This window comes from Neoarius graeffei, chromosome 13 (assembly GCF_027579695.1).
Source record: "Neoarius graeffei isolate fNeoGra1 chromosome 13, fNeoGra1.pri, whole genome shotgun sequence".
Lineage (NCBI taxonomy): Eukaryota > Metazoa > Chordata > Actinopteri > Siluriformes > Ariidae > Neoarius > Neoarius graeffei.
In genome coordinates this window covers 5,554,505-5,571,873 of record NC_083581.1, presented here as the reverse complement: position 1 = coordinate 5,571,873, position 17,369 = coordinate 5,554,505, and the positions used below count along the sequence as shown (strand labels likewise).

Below are 17,369 nucleotides of genomic sequence, written 5' to 3'. Positions count from 1 at the left end.
TAATCAAGCTTTAATTATTATTATTTTTTTTAATCACATAGTGACCCTTTTAATGTAGATCTGCATTAGCGTTATTTAACGTAGGATGTAATGATATGATATAGAAGTTTTATTCAGAATCGTTCTTTTAATAATGTTTCTTTTAGGGAAAGCTGGCAAGCGAACAACATATCAGAGAACTGTGTGGCGCACTGATTGATGGTAAGATGGAAACTTGAGCATGTTGATTGAAATATCTAACTTCAATTAAAGGCTGCATAGCTTTAGCTTTAGCACGTTCTGCGTGATTAAAACTTAATACGCAAGATATTGCACAATCGTGTCCACTAGGAACAGTGTGAGCTACCTAACATTAATAATGCTGTCCAAATGTGGCGTCTCAGACCAGATTGCCAAGCTGGCTGCTCACCTGAGGAGACCGTTATCTCCGGGAGCCGTGGGTCGACCAGGTCTGGCTGGACCTCCTGGAAAACGAGGAGAAGCAGGAGTGATGGGACTTCCTGGAGCTCGTGGTCCCCCAGGATACAGAGGTCTTCCAGGAGATCTTGGAGATCCTGGTCCTAGAGGTGAGAAGAAAGAAGAGCTCCCCCACACACACACACCCGTTTATTTCAAGTGTTCCTTATTGATGATGTAAATACACAAAATCCAATTTTAAAGAGAAGAAATTCACAGAAATGATGGCACTGTTTGTGTTGCTATCAAATTACTGTAGGTGATGCTGGTGAAAATGGTGATAAGGGACCTGTTGGAAAAGCCATTGATGGGCTCACTGGAGACCAAGGAGAAGCAGGTATGAAATGATATGGTGTCATTATCATATGACCCATATGGACCCACGCATGCGCTCTTAATAAAACCATTGAGAAAAAAGTCACGACTGGGCAGATATGGATTTTTGAAACCGTGACCCGTTTCCCTCACTTCCTTCTGCCGTTTCCATTTTGCTCCGAATTGTTCCTTTGAAAAATGAGCGGCACGACAGAGCACAGTGAAGGAGAATTTTATTATCCAGATGACTGGCCAGACACCGAGAGATATGATTGAACAAGCTGAAATTGTCGACGAAAATGGAAAAGGTACTTTCAAGCAGTGTTGTATAAAGTACTGGGAAATCACACTCAAGTAAAAGTATTGGTACCCTTCCAAAAAATGACTTTGGTAAAAGTCAAAGTCACTGACTGAAATGTTACTTGAGTTAAAGTCTTAAAGTATCTGACATTTCTTGCACTTAAGTATGACAAGTAATGCAAAAATAAATGTACTCAAGTAATGTAATTACCGTATTTTCCGGACTATACGTCGCTCCGGAGTTTAAGCCGCATCAGCCAAAAAATGCATTATGAAGATGAAAAAAACATATATACGTCGCACCGGACTACAAGTCACACTTTTTTGAAGGGTTATTCTATCCATAGAATCTGTGATTGTATCTGATAAGCGGCGCGTGGTTACTGCGCGACTGCATTGTTTATTTAATAAACGAACAGCTGAGCAGTGATAACGTGTCCTTTGCCCTGTAAGTAGCCTAGTCTGATTATTTTAAATATCTACTACTATCTTTAATACTATCACTATCGTTATTACTAATAGCCTATATTATTATTATAACTGGGGCGGCATGGTGGTGTAGTGGTTAGCGCTGTCGCCTCACAGCAAGAAGGTCCGGGTTCGAGCTCCGTGGCCGGCGAGGGCCTTTCTGTGCGGAGTTTGCATGTTCTCCCCGTGTCCGCGTGGGTTTCCTCCGGGTGCTCCGGTTTCCCCCACAGTCCAAAGACATGCAGGTTAGGTTAACTGGTGACTCTAAATTGAGCGTAGGTGTGAATGTGAGTGTGAATGGTTGTCTGTGTCTATGTGTCAGCCCTGTGATGACCTGGCGACTTGTCCAGGGTGTACCCCGCCTTTCGCCCGTAGTCAGCTGGGATAGGCTCCAGCTTGCCTGCGACCCTGTAGAACAGGATAAAGCGGCTACAGATAATGAGATGAGATGAGATTATTATAACTAATATTAGTAGCCTATTACTAATTGTTACTATCGTTATTACTCGCGGTGAAAAAAAAAAAAAACACATATACGTTGCACCGGAGTATAAGTCGCATGGCCAGCCGAACCATGAAAAAAAGTGCGACTTATAGTCCGAAAAATACGGTAAAAGTACATGTAAAAGTAAACAAGCAAAGGCAATCTGAATTTGTAATATTTTGGTAAACTGAAAGTAATTTGTCACCAATGGTTCATGACAAGCAATTACACTGCTGAAAATAGAGGTGCACACACAACCATTATAAACAAGAAAAAAATAAATTGGGAGAAAAATGAAGCTGCCTATCTGGCATCTGAAGATGGAGACCACAGTTTTGACACTTTTTCTCATTTTTTTCCTTTGTTTTTTAAACTAAGAGAAAGTACTGAAAATTAGGCATACATCACACCATTAAGGAAAAAAAAAATAAAAAAAGCTGCTACTGTTATTGCAGTTTATAAACTATGGAGGTGCATACGCGACCAATTGCTGTCATAATAATCAAAAGAAAAAAGTAATTTGGAGAAAACTGAAAAACCTGAGAAAACCTCGATGTGTTTCTTTAGATTGGACGGGGAGTTTCTATAAGAGAGAATTTCCACGTTTTTTGGAAGGCATAAGAGGCACTTCATTTGATAGGACGAATCCTTCACATCAACGTAAGAGAACGTTGTGTTGAAATACGGCCAGGGGTGCTCATCATCAGGTTCCTCTTCATTTGTAGCCGAAGTAGCTGCTGTCTCCGTCTCCTCTTCCATCAGGGCTGTTGATTGCGAAGCTAGCTTACTGCGTGAAGCCAACAGGTGTAGCCTACTGGTTGTCATGCGCAAGTGGTGAACAAGCCCAGGCACGTCCTGACTTCGTTGCAGTCAGTGGGGTTAAAACATGTTTTTTTCCTTTTTTTTTTTGTAACGAGTAACTAAACGGCTCTTTGAAAATGTATCGGAGTAAAAGTATGCAATTAAGTAAAAAAAAAATATATAGTGAAGTAAAAGTGAAAGTTCTCAAAAATTTGAAAACTCAAAGTACAAAATCTCCCAAAATGTACTTAAGTACAGTAGTGAAGTATTTTTACTTCGTTACTATAGACCCCTTCGCATGTTTGTAAACAAACCGACCGTTGCCAGGATGCGCGCGCAGCCTGGACCCAGAAACAATGGCGCTGCCCATAGACTGGCATTATGAGCTGTCAGATTATGCCAAACAATTGTCGTTACAAGATCGAGAATGCTACATAAATAAGTTAACTCGAACAAGTGGACATCGCCTACCGGATCCGTATTTAATTAAAGAGTGGACGGACGATGTTAGTAAGTTCCCTGGTATACAATGGCCAGATATATACTCGTACCTTATTGACAAGACTTCAGTGTACACCCACGAAAAACTTCGTGCCTACAAGTCTTTAGACGCATATGATTATGTGCGGGCATGTACAACTTGATTAACAATGGGACATTCATATTCATTTTGTTTTAATCAAATTATGCCAGTGATGTGATGGCAATGTGGCTTTAGCTGCAACAGCAAATACCAACACTAAACAGCAATTTGCAGGCGGTAATGGCATGAAAGGAATGATAGTGTAAAGAGTGCAGCTAAGAGAAATCAGAGCTGCGTAAAAAGCGAGAGGCAGAGAGCAGAAATGAAACTGAACGGGGCGGGAGCTAGGGTAGAGCAGTCAACGTAAGTTGGCATTTAGAGTGAGGGCACACAATTTTACCTTTCCATCCTTGCTTTAAAATTGTGATTTTCGGCATACACAAATAAGGCCAAATAAAAAAAATAGTGTGTTTCTGGTAACCCGACCGACTGAGAATTTCGGAGGCGAAATTGCGACCGTAAAGTTTTTATTACAAATTTCCCTCGATATTTTAGTGTAAGCGGCGTTAGTTTGTCATTTTTTGTTTCAACGCATTCAAGTTGTGAAAGAAACGATAAAAAGTAAAATGTTTCGCCACTTCTATCAGCCCTCCTGCATAAACATGGAAGCGCACTTGTATACTGAAGGAGGAAGGCAAAACTGAGCCGAGCCGCCATTTTGAATCCTCATTCAAAGCTGTAATGCAAATTGCTTCCTCTTCAGTATACAAGTGCACTTCCATGGCAGGGAAAAACACTACATTTTGCCGCCTATGTAGTCCCCTATTTATACAAATAGGAGTCATTCAGGATTCAGCCATGTTTTTGCTCGGCGTTTTTGCTCGACCCAAGTTCTACAGTAGGCTAGGCTAGGCCGTCTGCTTTTAATGGAAGTAGCCTAGCCTAGGACGTTATTTTCACGTTATTACATGAAAATATCATGAAAAAACGTGATAATTTCGTATCATGAAATTACGTGATATGTTATTACATGATAAATATATTGTAAAAACATAACTTTGTTAACAATATCTTTTCACGTAATTACTTGATTCTAAGCCAAATTTTTTTGAGTGTGGCAGCAATACGCTTCCGTAGATCATAACTCGAACTCTCGCGATATTTTTTTTATTCGTTTAAAGATTTAAAACACTTTTATTTTATTATGATGTGTGGTATAAAGGATTCTGTGCCAAAATACTATTTTGTAAGATGTTTACTTGTGTTAATTTTTTCGAACAAAATTAAAAAAAAAATTAAGAAAAAAAAAAAACTTTTTCCTACCTACCGACCTTATTTTAGTATTTCATGTTACCTGAAACACACTATTTATTTTTTTTTTTTGGCCTAATGATGGCACAAAATCTGGACTGCTTGAGTCAAGCGAGACCTCTCCTACAAACAAAACTGCATGCAAAGCTAAGTTAACATGCTAACAATATTCATTACATTGTGTAACTATGACCCAGCTAATCAGACAAACGTTACCAAAGTATTTTGCTACATCAATAAACGAAGACTAGAAAGAATAAAAAAGAAAGATTTAATAAATAGCCTGATCTTACCTGTGATGAAGTGGGCGCTGCAAACCCGCGCATTTTTGATAGTGCTTTCATCCCAGTCTACACGTTGGATGGCTTGTAGTCATAGACGTTGGCGATTTTTTTTTTTTTTTGGAATGGGTGAGATCCTGCTGGAATTCTGTACATTTTAACCCCATCACTGCTACGATTCTGACACCCAACAACACAACAACTAGGCATTTCTGAGTCTTTTTTGGGTCCAGGCTGCGCACGCAATTTCCGCTTACGTATGAATGACGTTTACTGCGAAGGGGTCTATACAACACTGCTTTCAAGTGAAGAAATTCACAACAACAACAAGAAAACACCATTAAGAAAACTAAGTACGACGTGAACATTTTTAAAAGATTTCTTACCGAAGTTAAGGAGGAAAGACATAACAGTGATCCCCTCTAAGGAGATAGACAGCTTGCTAGGCCGTTTCTCTATCCAAGCGAAGAAAAAAGGACATTTAGACTACGAACCTGATACCTTGTCTTCCTTTTCGTGAAGCATTCAACGCTACCTTGCAAACAACAGTAAGATAAATATCCTGAAAGACGAAGACTTTAACAAGTCCAGGAAAGTCTCTCTCTCTCTCTTGTTTTCAAGTCAAAGGTTTTTTTTTTTTTTTTTTGTGTAGACTTATTAGGCTTGTCTGGATGTTTTCTCCATGAGCTGACCAAAGTTTGAACTTCCATTAATGACGCTATCTTAAAATCACTTTCATTTTGAGAGAACATTAAAGTCAGCTGTAATTTATAGGCTCATTTCAAACTTGTGCAAAGGTGATTTAGCATATAAATGGTTTGCTGTCAAGCAAATAAAAATCGAATGGTTTGTTTTTCGCGCACCATTAATCATCGTGTTCTACTGTGCATGTTCGTTAAAAAAGGTCAGATGATAAAATGCTTATTGATGGAGTCAGGTCGGGCCAGACAGGAAAATATTTGGACGGTGTGACCTTGAGCCGAATATTTTCCTGTCTTGTCATCCCACTCAGTCAGTAAATACGTAATATTAATCACAATAATTTCTAAACAAGTTGTCTTTCTAGACCAGGAAGAAATGTTCAATAGTAATAAGTCCACCTATCTGGGCTCCACCATCTCCAGCAACCTCTCTCTCGATACCGAGCTGAGCGTGCGGATCGGCAAAGCAGTAACAGCAATGGCCCGTCTTGCGAAGAGAGTCTGGGACAACACCAAAATGAGGAGTGTATCAGGCCTGCGTGCTGAGCACTCTCCTGTATGGAAGCGAAGCATGGACCCTCTACTCCTGCCAAGAATGCAGACTGAATGCCTTCCACATGTGCTGTCTCAGAAGACTTCTGGGCATCACCTGGCAGGACCGTGTCACCAAGACCAATGTCCTGGCCAAGGCAGGGATGCCCAGCATGTTTGCCATGCTGACCCAGAGACGCCTGCGCTGGCTAGGCCACATCAGCCACATCCCAAAGGACGTGCTGTATGGTGAGCTGGTCACAGGCTCCAGACCCACAGGACAAACCCACACTACGCTACAAGGACGTGTGCAAGCGTGACCTGAGAACAGGCAGCTTCAACCCCGCGGACCTGAAGACGGCGGCCTCAGATCACGCCGGCTGGCGGTCCACCACCAAGGCCGTCGTTGGGGAAGCCAAGGAAAGGGGGGAGAGGAGGCTGCGGAGACAGCAGTCGGCACCAACAGACACCCGACCAAGCAACTTCACCTGCAGCAACTGTAGCAGGCCGTGCGGCTCACGCATCGGCCGATACAGTCATGCTAGGCGCTGCAACTCGATAACTGATGGATGACCCCTGGCGCAGATCACCATGATCTTTCGAGATCAAAGGAGCCAACAGGCTTATAATCCATGCTGACTATTAAGCAAAACTGACTGCACACATTTGGAGTAATTCTAAGTAGGAAGCATGCTTTAGTGGTCTTTTGAATAAATCAAGTGGTACTGGGACATTAGCATTAACCCTGCTACTCTTCCCAACCTTAATTTTCCAAATGGCGTAGTTAGCACAGACGCTTTAACAAACTCGCATTCTCCTTTAAAACGAAATGAATTATAAAAGAAATGTCTTTTTTTTTTTGCCTTGGTTTGTTCTTTCTTTGTCTTGATTTTTCTCATCTTACCTTCTTGCAGTCTTTGTCTTTCCTTCGTTTCTATTTCTTTCTTCCCTTGAAATGACCACCAAGGCTTTCAAGTTAGCTCTCCACAAGACGATACAAAAATGCTACTAAAAACTAATTTGGAACTAATCACGCCACAAAGCCAGTTTTTCAATGAAATAATGGATCACAGCGCTGTATATAGAATAATATCAGTTACTTAGGTCTGACAATCCAGTCTCACACATCCTACAGTATTTAACAACTGAATCGGTGAACGTTCGAACCATTCTGATCACCAATGGTGTTTTCTTTCTTCAGAAAAAAAAAAAAACTCACCTTCTCTCTGCCTTACAGGTCTCCAAGGAGTACATGGCATTGTTAAAGATGGACGTGATGGTGCACCTGGAGATCCTGGTGAGCCCGGAGAACCGGGCAGGGCAGGCAGGACGGGGCATCAAGGACCGCCAGGAATCTGTGACACGACAGCCTGCCAGGGCGCAGCGCCTCACGGGAAATCATCCAACCCTAAAAACCATTAAACATCGACGCCTGCGTCTTTTAAAAACACGCCTGCACCCCAAGGAACAAACAGCAAGCAAGATATTTAAAAAAAAAAGAAAAAGGATCATCTGTGGAGTGTTTTAAAGAGCTGCATATGATGAACAGGAACGAGTGATGAGACTTCGAGCCGAGACTCGACCAAAGAGTGAGAGCTTGAAGTACCAATTTGTGTTAAAAAAAAAATTACTGAAATGATGAGAACTGGTCTGGTCAGATATGTATGTGTGCATTTAAAAAAAACAAAAAAAACAAACGGTAACTCCTTTCCTCAGTAGCTGTTAGCATAAAATCTCTATGTACAGAGTCCTGTAAAGAAACAACTGTGACTTTCTTGACTTATGAAAAACACACACATGCATAGAAAAGTGAGAAGCGTAGTCCTTTTGGACTGGAAAGAACAAATTTATCCTCAAAATCTGTCCGAGAAGATGAGAAGGAATCAGCTCTGACGCCAGAGCGTCACTCAGTATGTCAAATAATTTTGTATATTACTGCACAAATAGTATTTTCCAAGTTTTCAGTATTTTTTTTTTGTACTGTTTCAGATATTTTTCAATTAAAAAACAAAAAATTGTTTGAAAACGAATCCCAATTTGATGTAAAATAAAAGCAACCCTGAAAGCATCAATTCAGATGCTGGATGAACTGTTACTCTGAGACAAACCGCAGGAGTTTTCACTTGTCTGAACTTTCCAACACCTCCCACTATGTACTGGTGCTGTAAACTATTAAATATCCATGACTTTAAATACTATTTATTATGTGTGGGTGATTGTTGTAAGAAATAAATACTGAATAAAGCCACTTTTCAGTAAAAACGTCACTCTTCTCTTAGACGTCTAGTCTATTAGCCATTCACCTGAGGAGGGGGAAAAAAATAATACATAACCATTTATTCAAGCAAAAAAAAAAAAAATTTACAACGTGAAGGTTTTTTCTTTTGGAATAATATGCATTTATAAATATGTGCACTGAAACTCCTGCAAACCTTCACAAATAATTTATATTATTATTTAAACTGTGTAGACGCTGTACTCTAGCCAATTACCTTCTTATATAAATAACTGTATCATCAATAGATAACTAAATTAATTAATAAAAGTTCAGACTGTAAATATTAATTAAAGCCATGACTAATAGAAAACCTGTATGACAAAACAACAGTGCTGAGGAATTGTTTTTATGGGAAAATGATGCCATCTACAGTTTATTTGCACAAGAGCTTGCATTTTTCATTAGACACGTTTGCTTATAAACCGGCACAACTGAGTCAGGTTTTATAAAAGTGACTAGGTGGAACCTGATCTAATCTGTCGCTGAGAATAACATAACTAATGCTCAGGGTAAGCTGTGGACTAAACTGTATATGCGACAGCATGAATATAAGAAAATAAAATGCACATGTTTGATCAGGAAAATACGTACATTAAGAAAGCAAAGGTTTTCTTTTATTATTACTATTATTATTATTATTTAAACTGTGTAGACGCTGTACTCTAGCCAATTACCTTCTTATATAAATAACTATCATCAATAGATAACTAAATTAATTAATAAAAGTTCAGACTGTAAATATTAATTAAAGCCATGACTAATAGAAAACCTGGCGACAGGTTTGCAGCTGTATGAAGATAAGTCACTCCTTTGGTGCTACGTTCTCGCACTCGGCAGCATCAGTAGTGCAGCTCGGCTTGATCCGAACGCCGGTTTTCCTGCAGAACGTGTTTTGAAAGCTCTGAAGCAGAAAAGCACATCAGAAAACTTTAAATCCTTCAAAATGCTGACATTAAAATACTGGACTGTTTTTTACGTCTGAGGTTAGAAGTTTACATAAACTCATAATGGACATGAATGCCATAGCAATACTGGGCTTCCAGTGATTTTTGTGTTTTCTGAAATCAACAGGGGGTCAAAATTTTAGATACAGGGTCAGAAATATACATATACACACACTTAGATTATTAATTCAGTGGTGCTGAAAGCTTCAAAATGTCTTAACTTGCCAAGGCCACTATCTTTGTTAGTCATGATGATTGATCACAGCTGGTAGCTTCTCTGTGCACAATATAAAAGGTTTGTTAAACCAACACACAATACAATGGGAAAGTCCAAGGAGCTCAGTGCAGATCCAAAAATGCAGATAATAGATTTACACATCCAGGAATGTCTCTTGGAGCCAATTTTAAACCACTGCAGTTTCATCATTTCAAACAACTGTATGTAAGTACAAGTTATTGGGAGGTGTAAACACTTTGCTGGAAGAAGACTGAAACTCTGACCCTCAGCTGAAAGGAAATTAGTTTGGATGGTCAAGAATAGGGCGGTACGGTGGTGTAGTGGTTAGCATTGTTGCCTCGCAGCAAGAAGGTTCAGGGTTCAAGCCCAGTGGCTGTGTGGAGTTTGCACATTCTGCATGGGTTTCTTTCGGGTGCTCCGGTTTCCCCCACAGTCCAAAGACATGCGGTTAGGTTAACTGGCTACTCTAAATTGTCCATAGGTGTGAATATGTGTGTGAATGGTTGAGAGGAGAAAACCTCTATAATAATCGAGCAGAAGGCAATGGGAAACCACAACTGTAATCCTTCCTTAGAAACTTTGATGGCTGAAGCGGTCATAGTGGATTTGCCATCAGGCAGAACACTAAAGAAGAAAGGTGGTCAAGAACAACCCAGGAACCACCAAGCCACAGGCCGACCATGAACTGGAAGTGGCTGGGACACTAGTGTCACCATCTATAGTCAAGCTACTTTTACATCACCATGGGCTGAAAAGCTGCCGTCCAAGAAAGAAGCCCCTGCTCCAAAACTGACACCTTCATCTTTTACCACATGAACAGACTTTTGAAGCAAAATTTTATGGTCAGATAACAGTTGTCCACAATGACCAGAGGTATTTTGGAGGAGTAAAGGTGAGGCATTCAAGCCCAAGAACGCTACCTACTGCTAAGCATGCTGGTGGTAGCATCATACTCTGGGGCTGTTTTGCTTCCAGTGGAACTGGTGCCTCGCAGAAAGTGGATGGAATAATGAAGGAGGAGGAGGACAACCTCAGAATTCTTCAGAATTCCTCAAACCGGTTGAAATTTGGACTCAACTGGGTGTTCCAACAAGACAATGGCCCAAACACACACCAAAGCTGGTTGTGGGGATAAAGCAGGCTAACATTAAACTTAAAACAAGTCCTGATCTCAACCCAATTTAAAATATGTGGATTGTGTTTTAAAAGTCAGGTCTGTGTGAGGAAATACTAGTGCATCTAAAAAAATTAGAATACCATGAAAAAGTTCCTTTTTTTCATAATTTAATTAAAAAAGGTAAACTTTCATATATTCTATATGCATTACATGTAAAGTGAAATATTTAAAGCCTTTTTTGGTTTAATTTTGATGATTATGGCTTATAGCTCATGAAAATCAGAAATCCAGTATCTCAAATTATTAGAATATTCCCTAAGATCAATCAAAAAAAGGATTTACAATACAGAAATGTCCAGCTTCTGAAAAGTAGATTCATTTATACACTCAATACTTGGTTGGGGCTCCTTTACCATGAATTACTGTATCAATGCAGTGTGGCATGGAGGTGATCAGTCTGTGGCACTGCTGAGGTGTTATTGAAGTCCAGGTTGCTTTGATAGTGGCCTTCAGCGTATCTGTATTTTTGGGTCGGGTGTTTCTAATCTTCCTCTTGACAGTCACCCATAGATTCTCTATGGGCTTCAGGTCAGGCAAGTTGGCTGGCCAGTCAAACACAGTAATATCATGGTCAGCAAACCATTTGGTAGTAGTTTTGGCACTGTGGGTAGGTGCTAAGTCCTGCTGGAAAAGGAAATCAGCATCTCCAAAAAGCTCGTCAGCAGATGGAAGCATGAAGTGCTCTAAAATCTCCTGGTAGATGGCTGTGTTGACTTTGGACTTGATAAAATACAGTGGACGAACACCAGCAGATGACATGGCACCCCAAATCATCACAGACTGTGGAAACTTCACACTGGGCTTCAAACACCTTGGATTCTGTGCCTCTCCACTCTTCCTCCAGACTCTAGAACCGTGATTTCCAAATTAAATGCAAAATGTACTTTCATCTGAAAAGAGGACTTTGGACCACTGAGCAACAGTCCATTTCTTTCTCTCCTTAGCCCAGATAAGACACTTCTGACATTGTCTCTGGCTCAGGAGTAGCTTGATATTAGGAATGCGAAAGTTGCATCCCCTTTCTTGAAGATGTCTGTTCGTGATGGGTCTTGATACACTGACACCAGCCTCAGTCCACTCCTTGTGAAGCTCTCCCAAGTTCTTGAATCAACTTTTCTTGACAATCCTCTCAAGACCGCGGCCATCCCTGTTGCTTGTGCACCTTTTCCAGCCACCCTTTTCAGCAATGACCTTTTGTGGCTTACCCTCCTTGTGGAGGGCATCAGTGATCATCTTCTGGACAACAGTCAAGTCAGCAGTCTTCCCCATGATTGTGGTTGTGTGTACTGAACTAGACCGAGAGATACACTGTGTTCATACTGTTTTACTCAAACTCGAAATGAAATATTCTAATATTTTGAGATGGTTTTTTTTATGTTTTTGTACTGTATGCCATACTGATTAAAATAGAAAAATGCTTGAAACATTTTAGTTTATGTGTAATGAGTCTATAATATATAACATTTTCACTTTCTTAAATAACTGATGGAAAATATTGAACTTTTTCACAATATTCTAATTTTTTGAGATGCACTAGTACACAAATTTATTTGAACTCTACCAATACTGCCATGAAGAATGGTCAAATATCCAACCAGAATTCTGCCAAAAGCTTGCTGATGGTCACCAAAAGCATCCGGTCAAGGTAAAACTTGTTGTGGGACACTGAACCAAATATTAGGAGCGATATTCATGTCCATGAGGAATGCAAGCAAACATCTGACCACACCTGTACCTACCATTATGCCATCAGCCAATCGTATGGCTTCGGTTATGTTCACATCAAACATCAGAATTTTTTTTTTGGGGGGGGGGGTTAGGTTTTTGTTTTTTTTCCACAGAAACTGCTCATCTCCTCGGATTTTCACACACAACAGCCTCTAGAGATAACAACATACATTGTGTGTTGTGGGGGGGGGGGGGGACATCCAGTGAGCCGCAGTTCTGCTGGTCTGAAATACCATGTTGATAAGGGAGGTCAGTGGTGAGCAGAAAAGCATCTCAGAACCATAGACTGTAAAAATAATGGACAAAGTCTCTGTGACATCACTCATAGGATTTCTGAGGAGCAGGTTTTAAGCGCAAATAACCGACGCCGGCGGCACGGTGGTGTAGTGGTTAGCGCTGTCGCCTCACAGCAAGAAGGTCCGGGTTCGAGCCCTGTGGCCAGCGAGGGCCTTTCTGTGCGGAGTTTGCATGTTCTCCCCGTGTCCGCGTGGGTTTCCTCCGGGTGCTCCGGTTTCCCCCACAGTCCAAAGACATGCAGGTTAGGTTAACTGGTGACTCTAAATTGAGCGTAGGTGTGAATGTGAGTGTGAATGGTTGTCTGTGTCTATGTGTCAGCCCTGTGATGACCTGGCGACTTGTCCAGGGTGAACCCCGCCTTTCGCCCGTAGTCAGCTGGGATAGGATCCAGCTTGCCTGCGACCCTGTAGAACAGGATAAAGCGGCTAGAGATAATGAGATGAGATGAGATAACTGGCGCCGCCTAACTAGTCCATAAATGGAGAAAGGGGTGGGAATAGTACGGCTAGGACACGCATACTAACCTTGAAGTTAACAAGCTACTGGCTAAAGTAAAAGAAGCCGCTCCATAAGATACAGACCATAACCTCAACGGCCGGGCGTGTAACCGTCCGATAACATTTGATCAACAAGTGTCGTCTTTTCAGTCTTAACTGAGCCTAATTTACTGAAGGATAATTTACCGAAGAATAAACTTCATCGGCAGCAACGACATCAAAACTATTGAAAGGTAAGCGCAATCCATCCATCTATTATCTGTAGCCGCTTTATCCTGTTCTACAGGGTCGCAGGCAACCTGGAGCCTATCCCAGCTGAGTACGGGCGAAAGGCGGGGTACACCCTGGACAAGTCGCCAGGTCATCACAGGGCTGACACATAGACACAGACAACCATTCACACTCACATTCACACCTACGCTCAATTTAGAGTCACCAGTTAACCTAACCTGCATGTCTTTGGACTGTGGGGGAAACCGGAGCACCCGGAGGAAACCCACGCGGACAACATGCAAACTCCGCACAGAAAGGCCCTCGCCAGCGACGGGGCTTGAACCCGGACCTTCTTGCTGTGAGGCAACAGCGCTAACCACTACACCACCGTGCCGCCCGTAAGTAGCCTGGCAAGCCAGACTAAATGTGAATATTTAGTCTGGCATCGATCCGTAGACATTTCCAAAGCGGGTAGGAGGAACAAACCGCTGTCTTTCAAACTGTCTCTGTGCGTATAGGCCAATGCTCTGACCAATCAGCGCAACAGTGACTGTGACGTAGTCAGAGCGACAGAAAGCAGTGGGGGAGGCCTTGAAATAAATAATTTTTCAAAATGCATATTAATTAATAAACAGGTTCTAGATATTAAGAAGTTTGGAGATAATGACCACAAGTTTGGAGTCTGTACCACATACACATTTTTTTCCAAGTGTTTTTCAAGGGTTTGCTTAAACTGTTTTTGAGAGTTTTTATTTAGTGGTGTTTGGTGAAATAATTTCCCTTAAATTTAAAATAACGGGAAAATAAGAAACAATCAAAAAGTAATGTTTCAAAGCTGTTTATTAATTCTTCGTACTGCACAAACTAGCCCCATCCTTTTGGCTACGAGCGGAGCCAGCTGGTAGATCAGACTTTTGCCATAGCCGGTCGGCAAAACAGCGAAAACGCCCTTCTTGAATAGGAATGAGCGGAGAGCCTCTTCCTGCTCATGTTTCAACGAAAACTCCAAGTCTAATTCTTCTAAAACTGATTCCAAAGCCGAGTCAAACGCGCGCTGTTCACTAGCCGTAGCCATCTTTGCTGTTGCGCTTTCTCCAGCGTCGCGCAGCTTTGTCGTCACTCCTGCAAAAGCCCGCCCAAAGAATCCAAACAAAAACCTTGCGTTGTGATTGGCGGGCACGATTTGATGCCCGGGGTGTTTTTGTTTATATGGTGCGAGGCTAGACCCACTTGCTAGGCAAAAATATTTTTGGCCGCTAGGTGGGTGGGTCTAGTTTACTAGGCTAGCCTGTAAGTGCAATCCAGTAAAGCAAAATTAAAGTAACTTACAGGTGTAGTCATGTGTAAAAGTTGTTTGCATGGAAAAGCTCTTGGAAGAAAATAGGCAAGACTCCATAATATAAACTCTTTATTTTCTGAGGCAAAGTTTACACCTGGTTGATTGCTTGTAGGGGCGGCACGGTGGTGTAGTGGTTAGCGCTGTCGCCTCACAGCAAGAAGGTCCTGGGTTCGGGGGCCGGCGAGGGCCTTTCTGTGCGGAGTTTGCATGTTCTCCCCGTGTCCGCGTGGGTTTCCTCTGGGTGCTCCGGTTTCCCCCACAGTCCAAAGACATGCAGGTTAGGTTAACTGGTGACTCTAAATTGAGCGTAGGTGTGAATGTGAGTGTGAATGGTTGTCTGTGTCTATGTGTCAGCCCTGTGATGACCTGGCGACTTGTCCAGGGTGAACCCCGCCTTTCGCCCGTAGTCAGCTGGGATAGGCTCCAGCTTGCCTGTGACCCTGTAGAAGGATAAAGCGGCTAGAGATAATGAGATGATTGCTATAAACACCAATTTAGGTCTCTTTAACTTTGTTCAACGCTCCAATGATTGCTGTTGAACTCCTAAGGCCGTTATTAAAAAATGTTCTGTTTCCGGTCCACCGGCCGGGTGAGTGCCGTTTGTGCGGTTGAATTTTTTTTTTTAACGCCGGTTTTTCGACATTTTTTTGGGGTTCGTAAATCTAAAATCGAACTTGACATTTCCGCATTCCCAGGGCTTTCCAGTAAAGCTCATACTAGCCAGCCATGACAAATAAGTAGCCAGCCGGGGGGAGTAAACACAAAATAAACTCCTGTGCACGCAGTTCCCAGGATTAAATGTATTTTCCACAGACCATTTATTTATTCACTTTACTCAAATACAAAGTAAAATGGCAGTAAATCTTCTTTCTTTTCTTGCGTATTGCATCATGAGGCGTTCCTGGCTTGTAAATCTCTTATTTTCGGTGCATGACACATTCACGCAGCTGAGCATGCTATGAATTAACAACGCCAACGGTCTGCAGTGGGGCGACACAATTACACACTCAGCCAACATTTCTCCATTTGTGCATGAAAATACACTCCAACCACTCAGTTTGGGTTCATTTACAACCAACGGTGTCTTTTGATGCCAGCACGTAATTGAACGAGAGAAGACTGGTTTACCGGAGACAAAATAAGCGTCATCTCTGCTTCTGTTCCCTCCGACACACTACTGCCTCCGCCGAGTGCGCGCGCACTCTGAACTGAATCAGCTCTGCGCATGCGCCGTGCGGCACAAAAAAATGTCCGCCACCATGAAGACAGGAGATCCGGAGTTTTCAAACATTTGCTTAAGTGTGAAATCGCAAAATGGTATTCTAGCGAACAACAAAATAGTAAAGGTTCAGAAAAACAAATCATTCAGTGATTATTTTAATAGTGTAATTTCATCCGAACTCGGCCTAACGCTCGATTTAGAACTACAAAAAGTCCGTGTGTCGGATATTTTAAGTACCTTTGTAAAAGTTTTGCAAATGTTGCAGTCAGCATTTAAAATGCTAACTTAAAGGTCCCATGGCATGAAATTTTCACTTTCTGAGGTTTTTTAACGTTAAAATGAGTTCCTCTGACCTTCTTAAGTCACCCCAGTGGCTAGAAATTTCATAATGTGTAAACCAAACTATGCCCAACATTTGAGAATGGCGCGTCAAAACGGCGCATTGATAAGCTCTTCCCTTTACTACGTCAGCAAGGGAGATGATCCCCATGCCACCCCCCCGGATTCCCACCCACTGTATGGATTGCCCCGCCCAGTTGTAGTGAGGAGACCATAGAGGACACGACAACATGGCACCACCTAAGCGAGCGAAACATGGAAGTTGCGCTGTACATGGATGTGACAACACAGAAAGGAGTCTGTTTTTACTGCCGACGGGAGAGCCCCTGAAGACGCAGTGGCTTAATTTTATTTACTCCAATAATACGCCGTCGAGTCTACCTAAGACGGTGTATGTTTGTCGGAAGCATTTTCCTGAGGAATGTTTCCACAACTTGGGACAGTACAGGGCAGGTTTTGCACATCAACTGTCACTGAAGCCTGGGTCCGTACCAAGCATCCCTGCCGCATCAGCCACAAACACCGAACAAGTAAGTGTATAACTGGTCGTTTTGCCGTGTTTTAAAATCGGTGTGTTAGCCTAGCAATGGCTACATTAGCTGTGCAGCTAACCGCTTCCTGCAGTTAGCCAGGTACTCTGCGCTACAAAACTAAAGAGCATGCAGCATGCTCTGTTAAACTGAGTTTAGTCTGGATATTGACTGTAACTTATGAGCTTATGTTTGAATGTGTGTGCGCAGCTTGGTCAAGCCCCTCCCCCCATGGCCCGCCCCCACCCTCTACCCTTCCCCGCCTCCTGCTTCTCATTAGCAAAACGACGCACTGGGAAAAGCGCTGAAATGGGGCTTTCTCCCAGGAGGCTATATTTACGTGCCGAGGGTTCATTTCGAGAAAGGCTGCGGATATAACATCCGGAAACCTCCACG

The 17,369-nt window shown here is 42.1% G+C and overlaps 2 protein-coding genes across 2 annotated transcripts in view; one reads left to right on the top strand and one right to left on the bottom strand.

The window, feature by feature from the left end:
* Positions 1-8,438, top strand: part of col9a3 (collagen, type IX, alpha 3) — a 73,266-nt gene extending 64,828 nt beyond the window's left edge. The window contains exons 26-29 of the mRNA XM_060938688.1: positions 147-201; positions 384-566; positions 716-793; positions 7,409-8,438. Coding sequence (XP_060794671.1) covers positions 147-201; positions 384-566; positions 716-793; positions 7,409-7,593 — 501 coding nt within the window. The 3' untranslated portion in view covers positions 7,594-8,438. The remainder of the gene's footprint in view (positions 1-146; positions 202-383; positions 567-715; positions 794-7,408) is intronic.
* Positions 8,439-9,251: 813 nt separating this feature from the next.
* The window catches only part of LOC132895985 (transcription factor-like 5 protein), a 44,347-nt gene continuing 36,229 nt past the window's right edge, over positions 9,252-17,369 (bottom strand). Inside the window, exon 6 of the mRNA XM_060936711.1 lies at positions 9,252-9,350. Coding sequence (XP_060792694.1) covers positions 9,252-9,350 — 99 coding nt within the window. The remainder of the gene's footprint in view (positions 9,351-17,369) is intronic.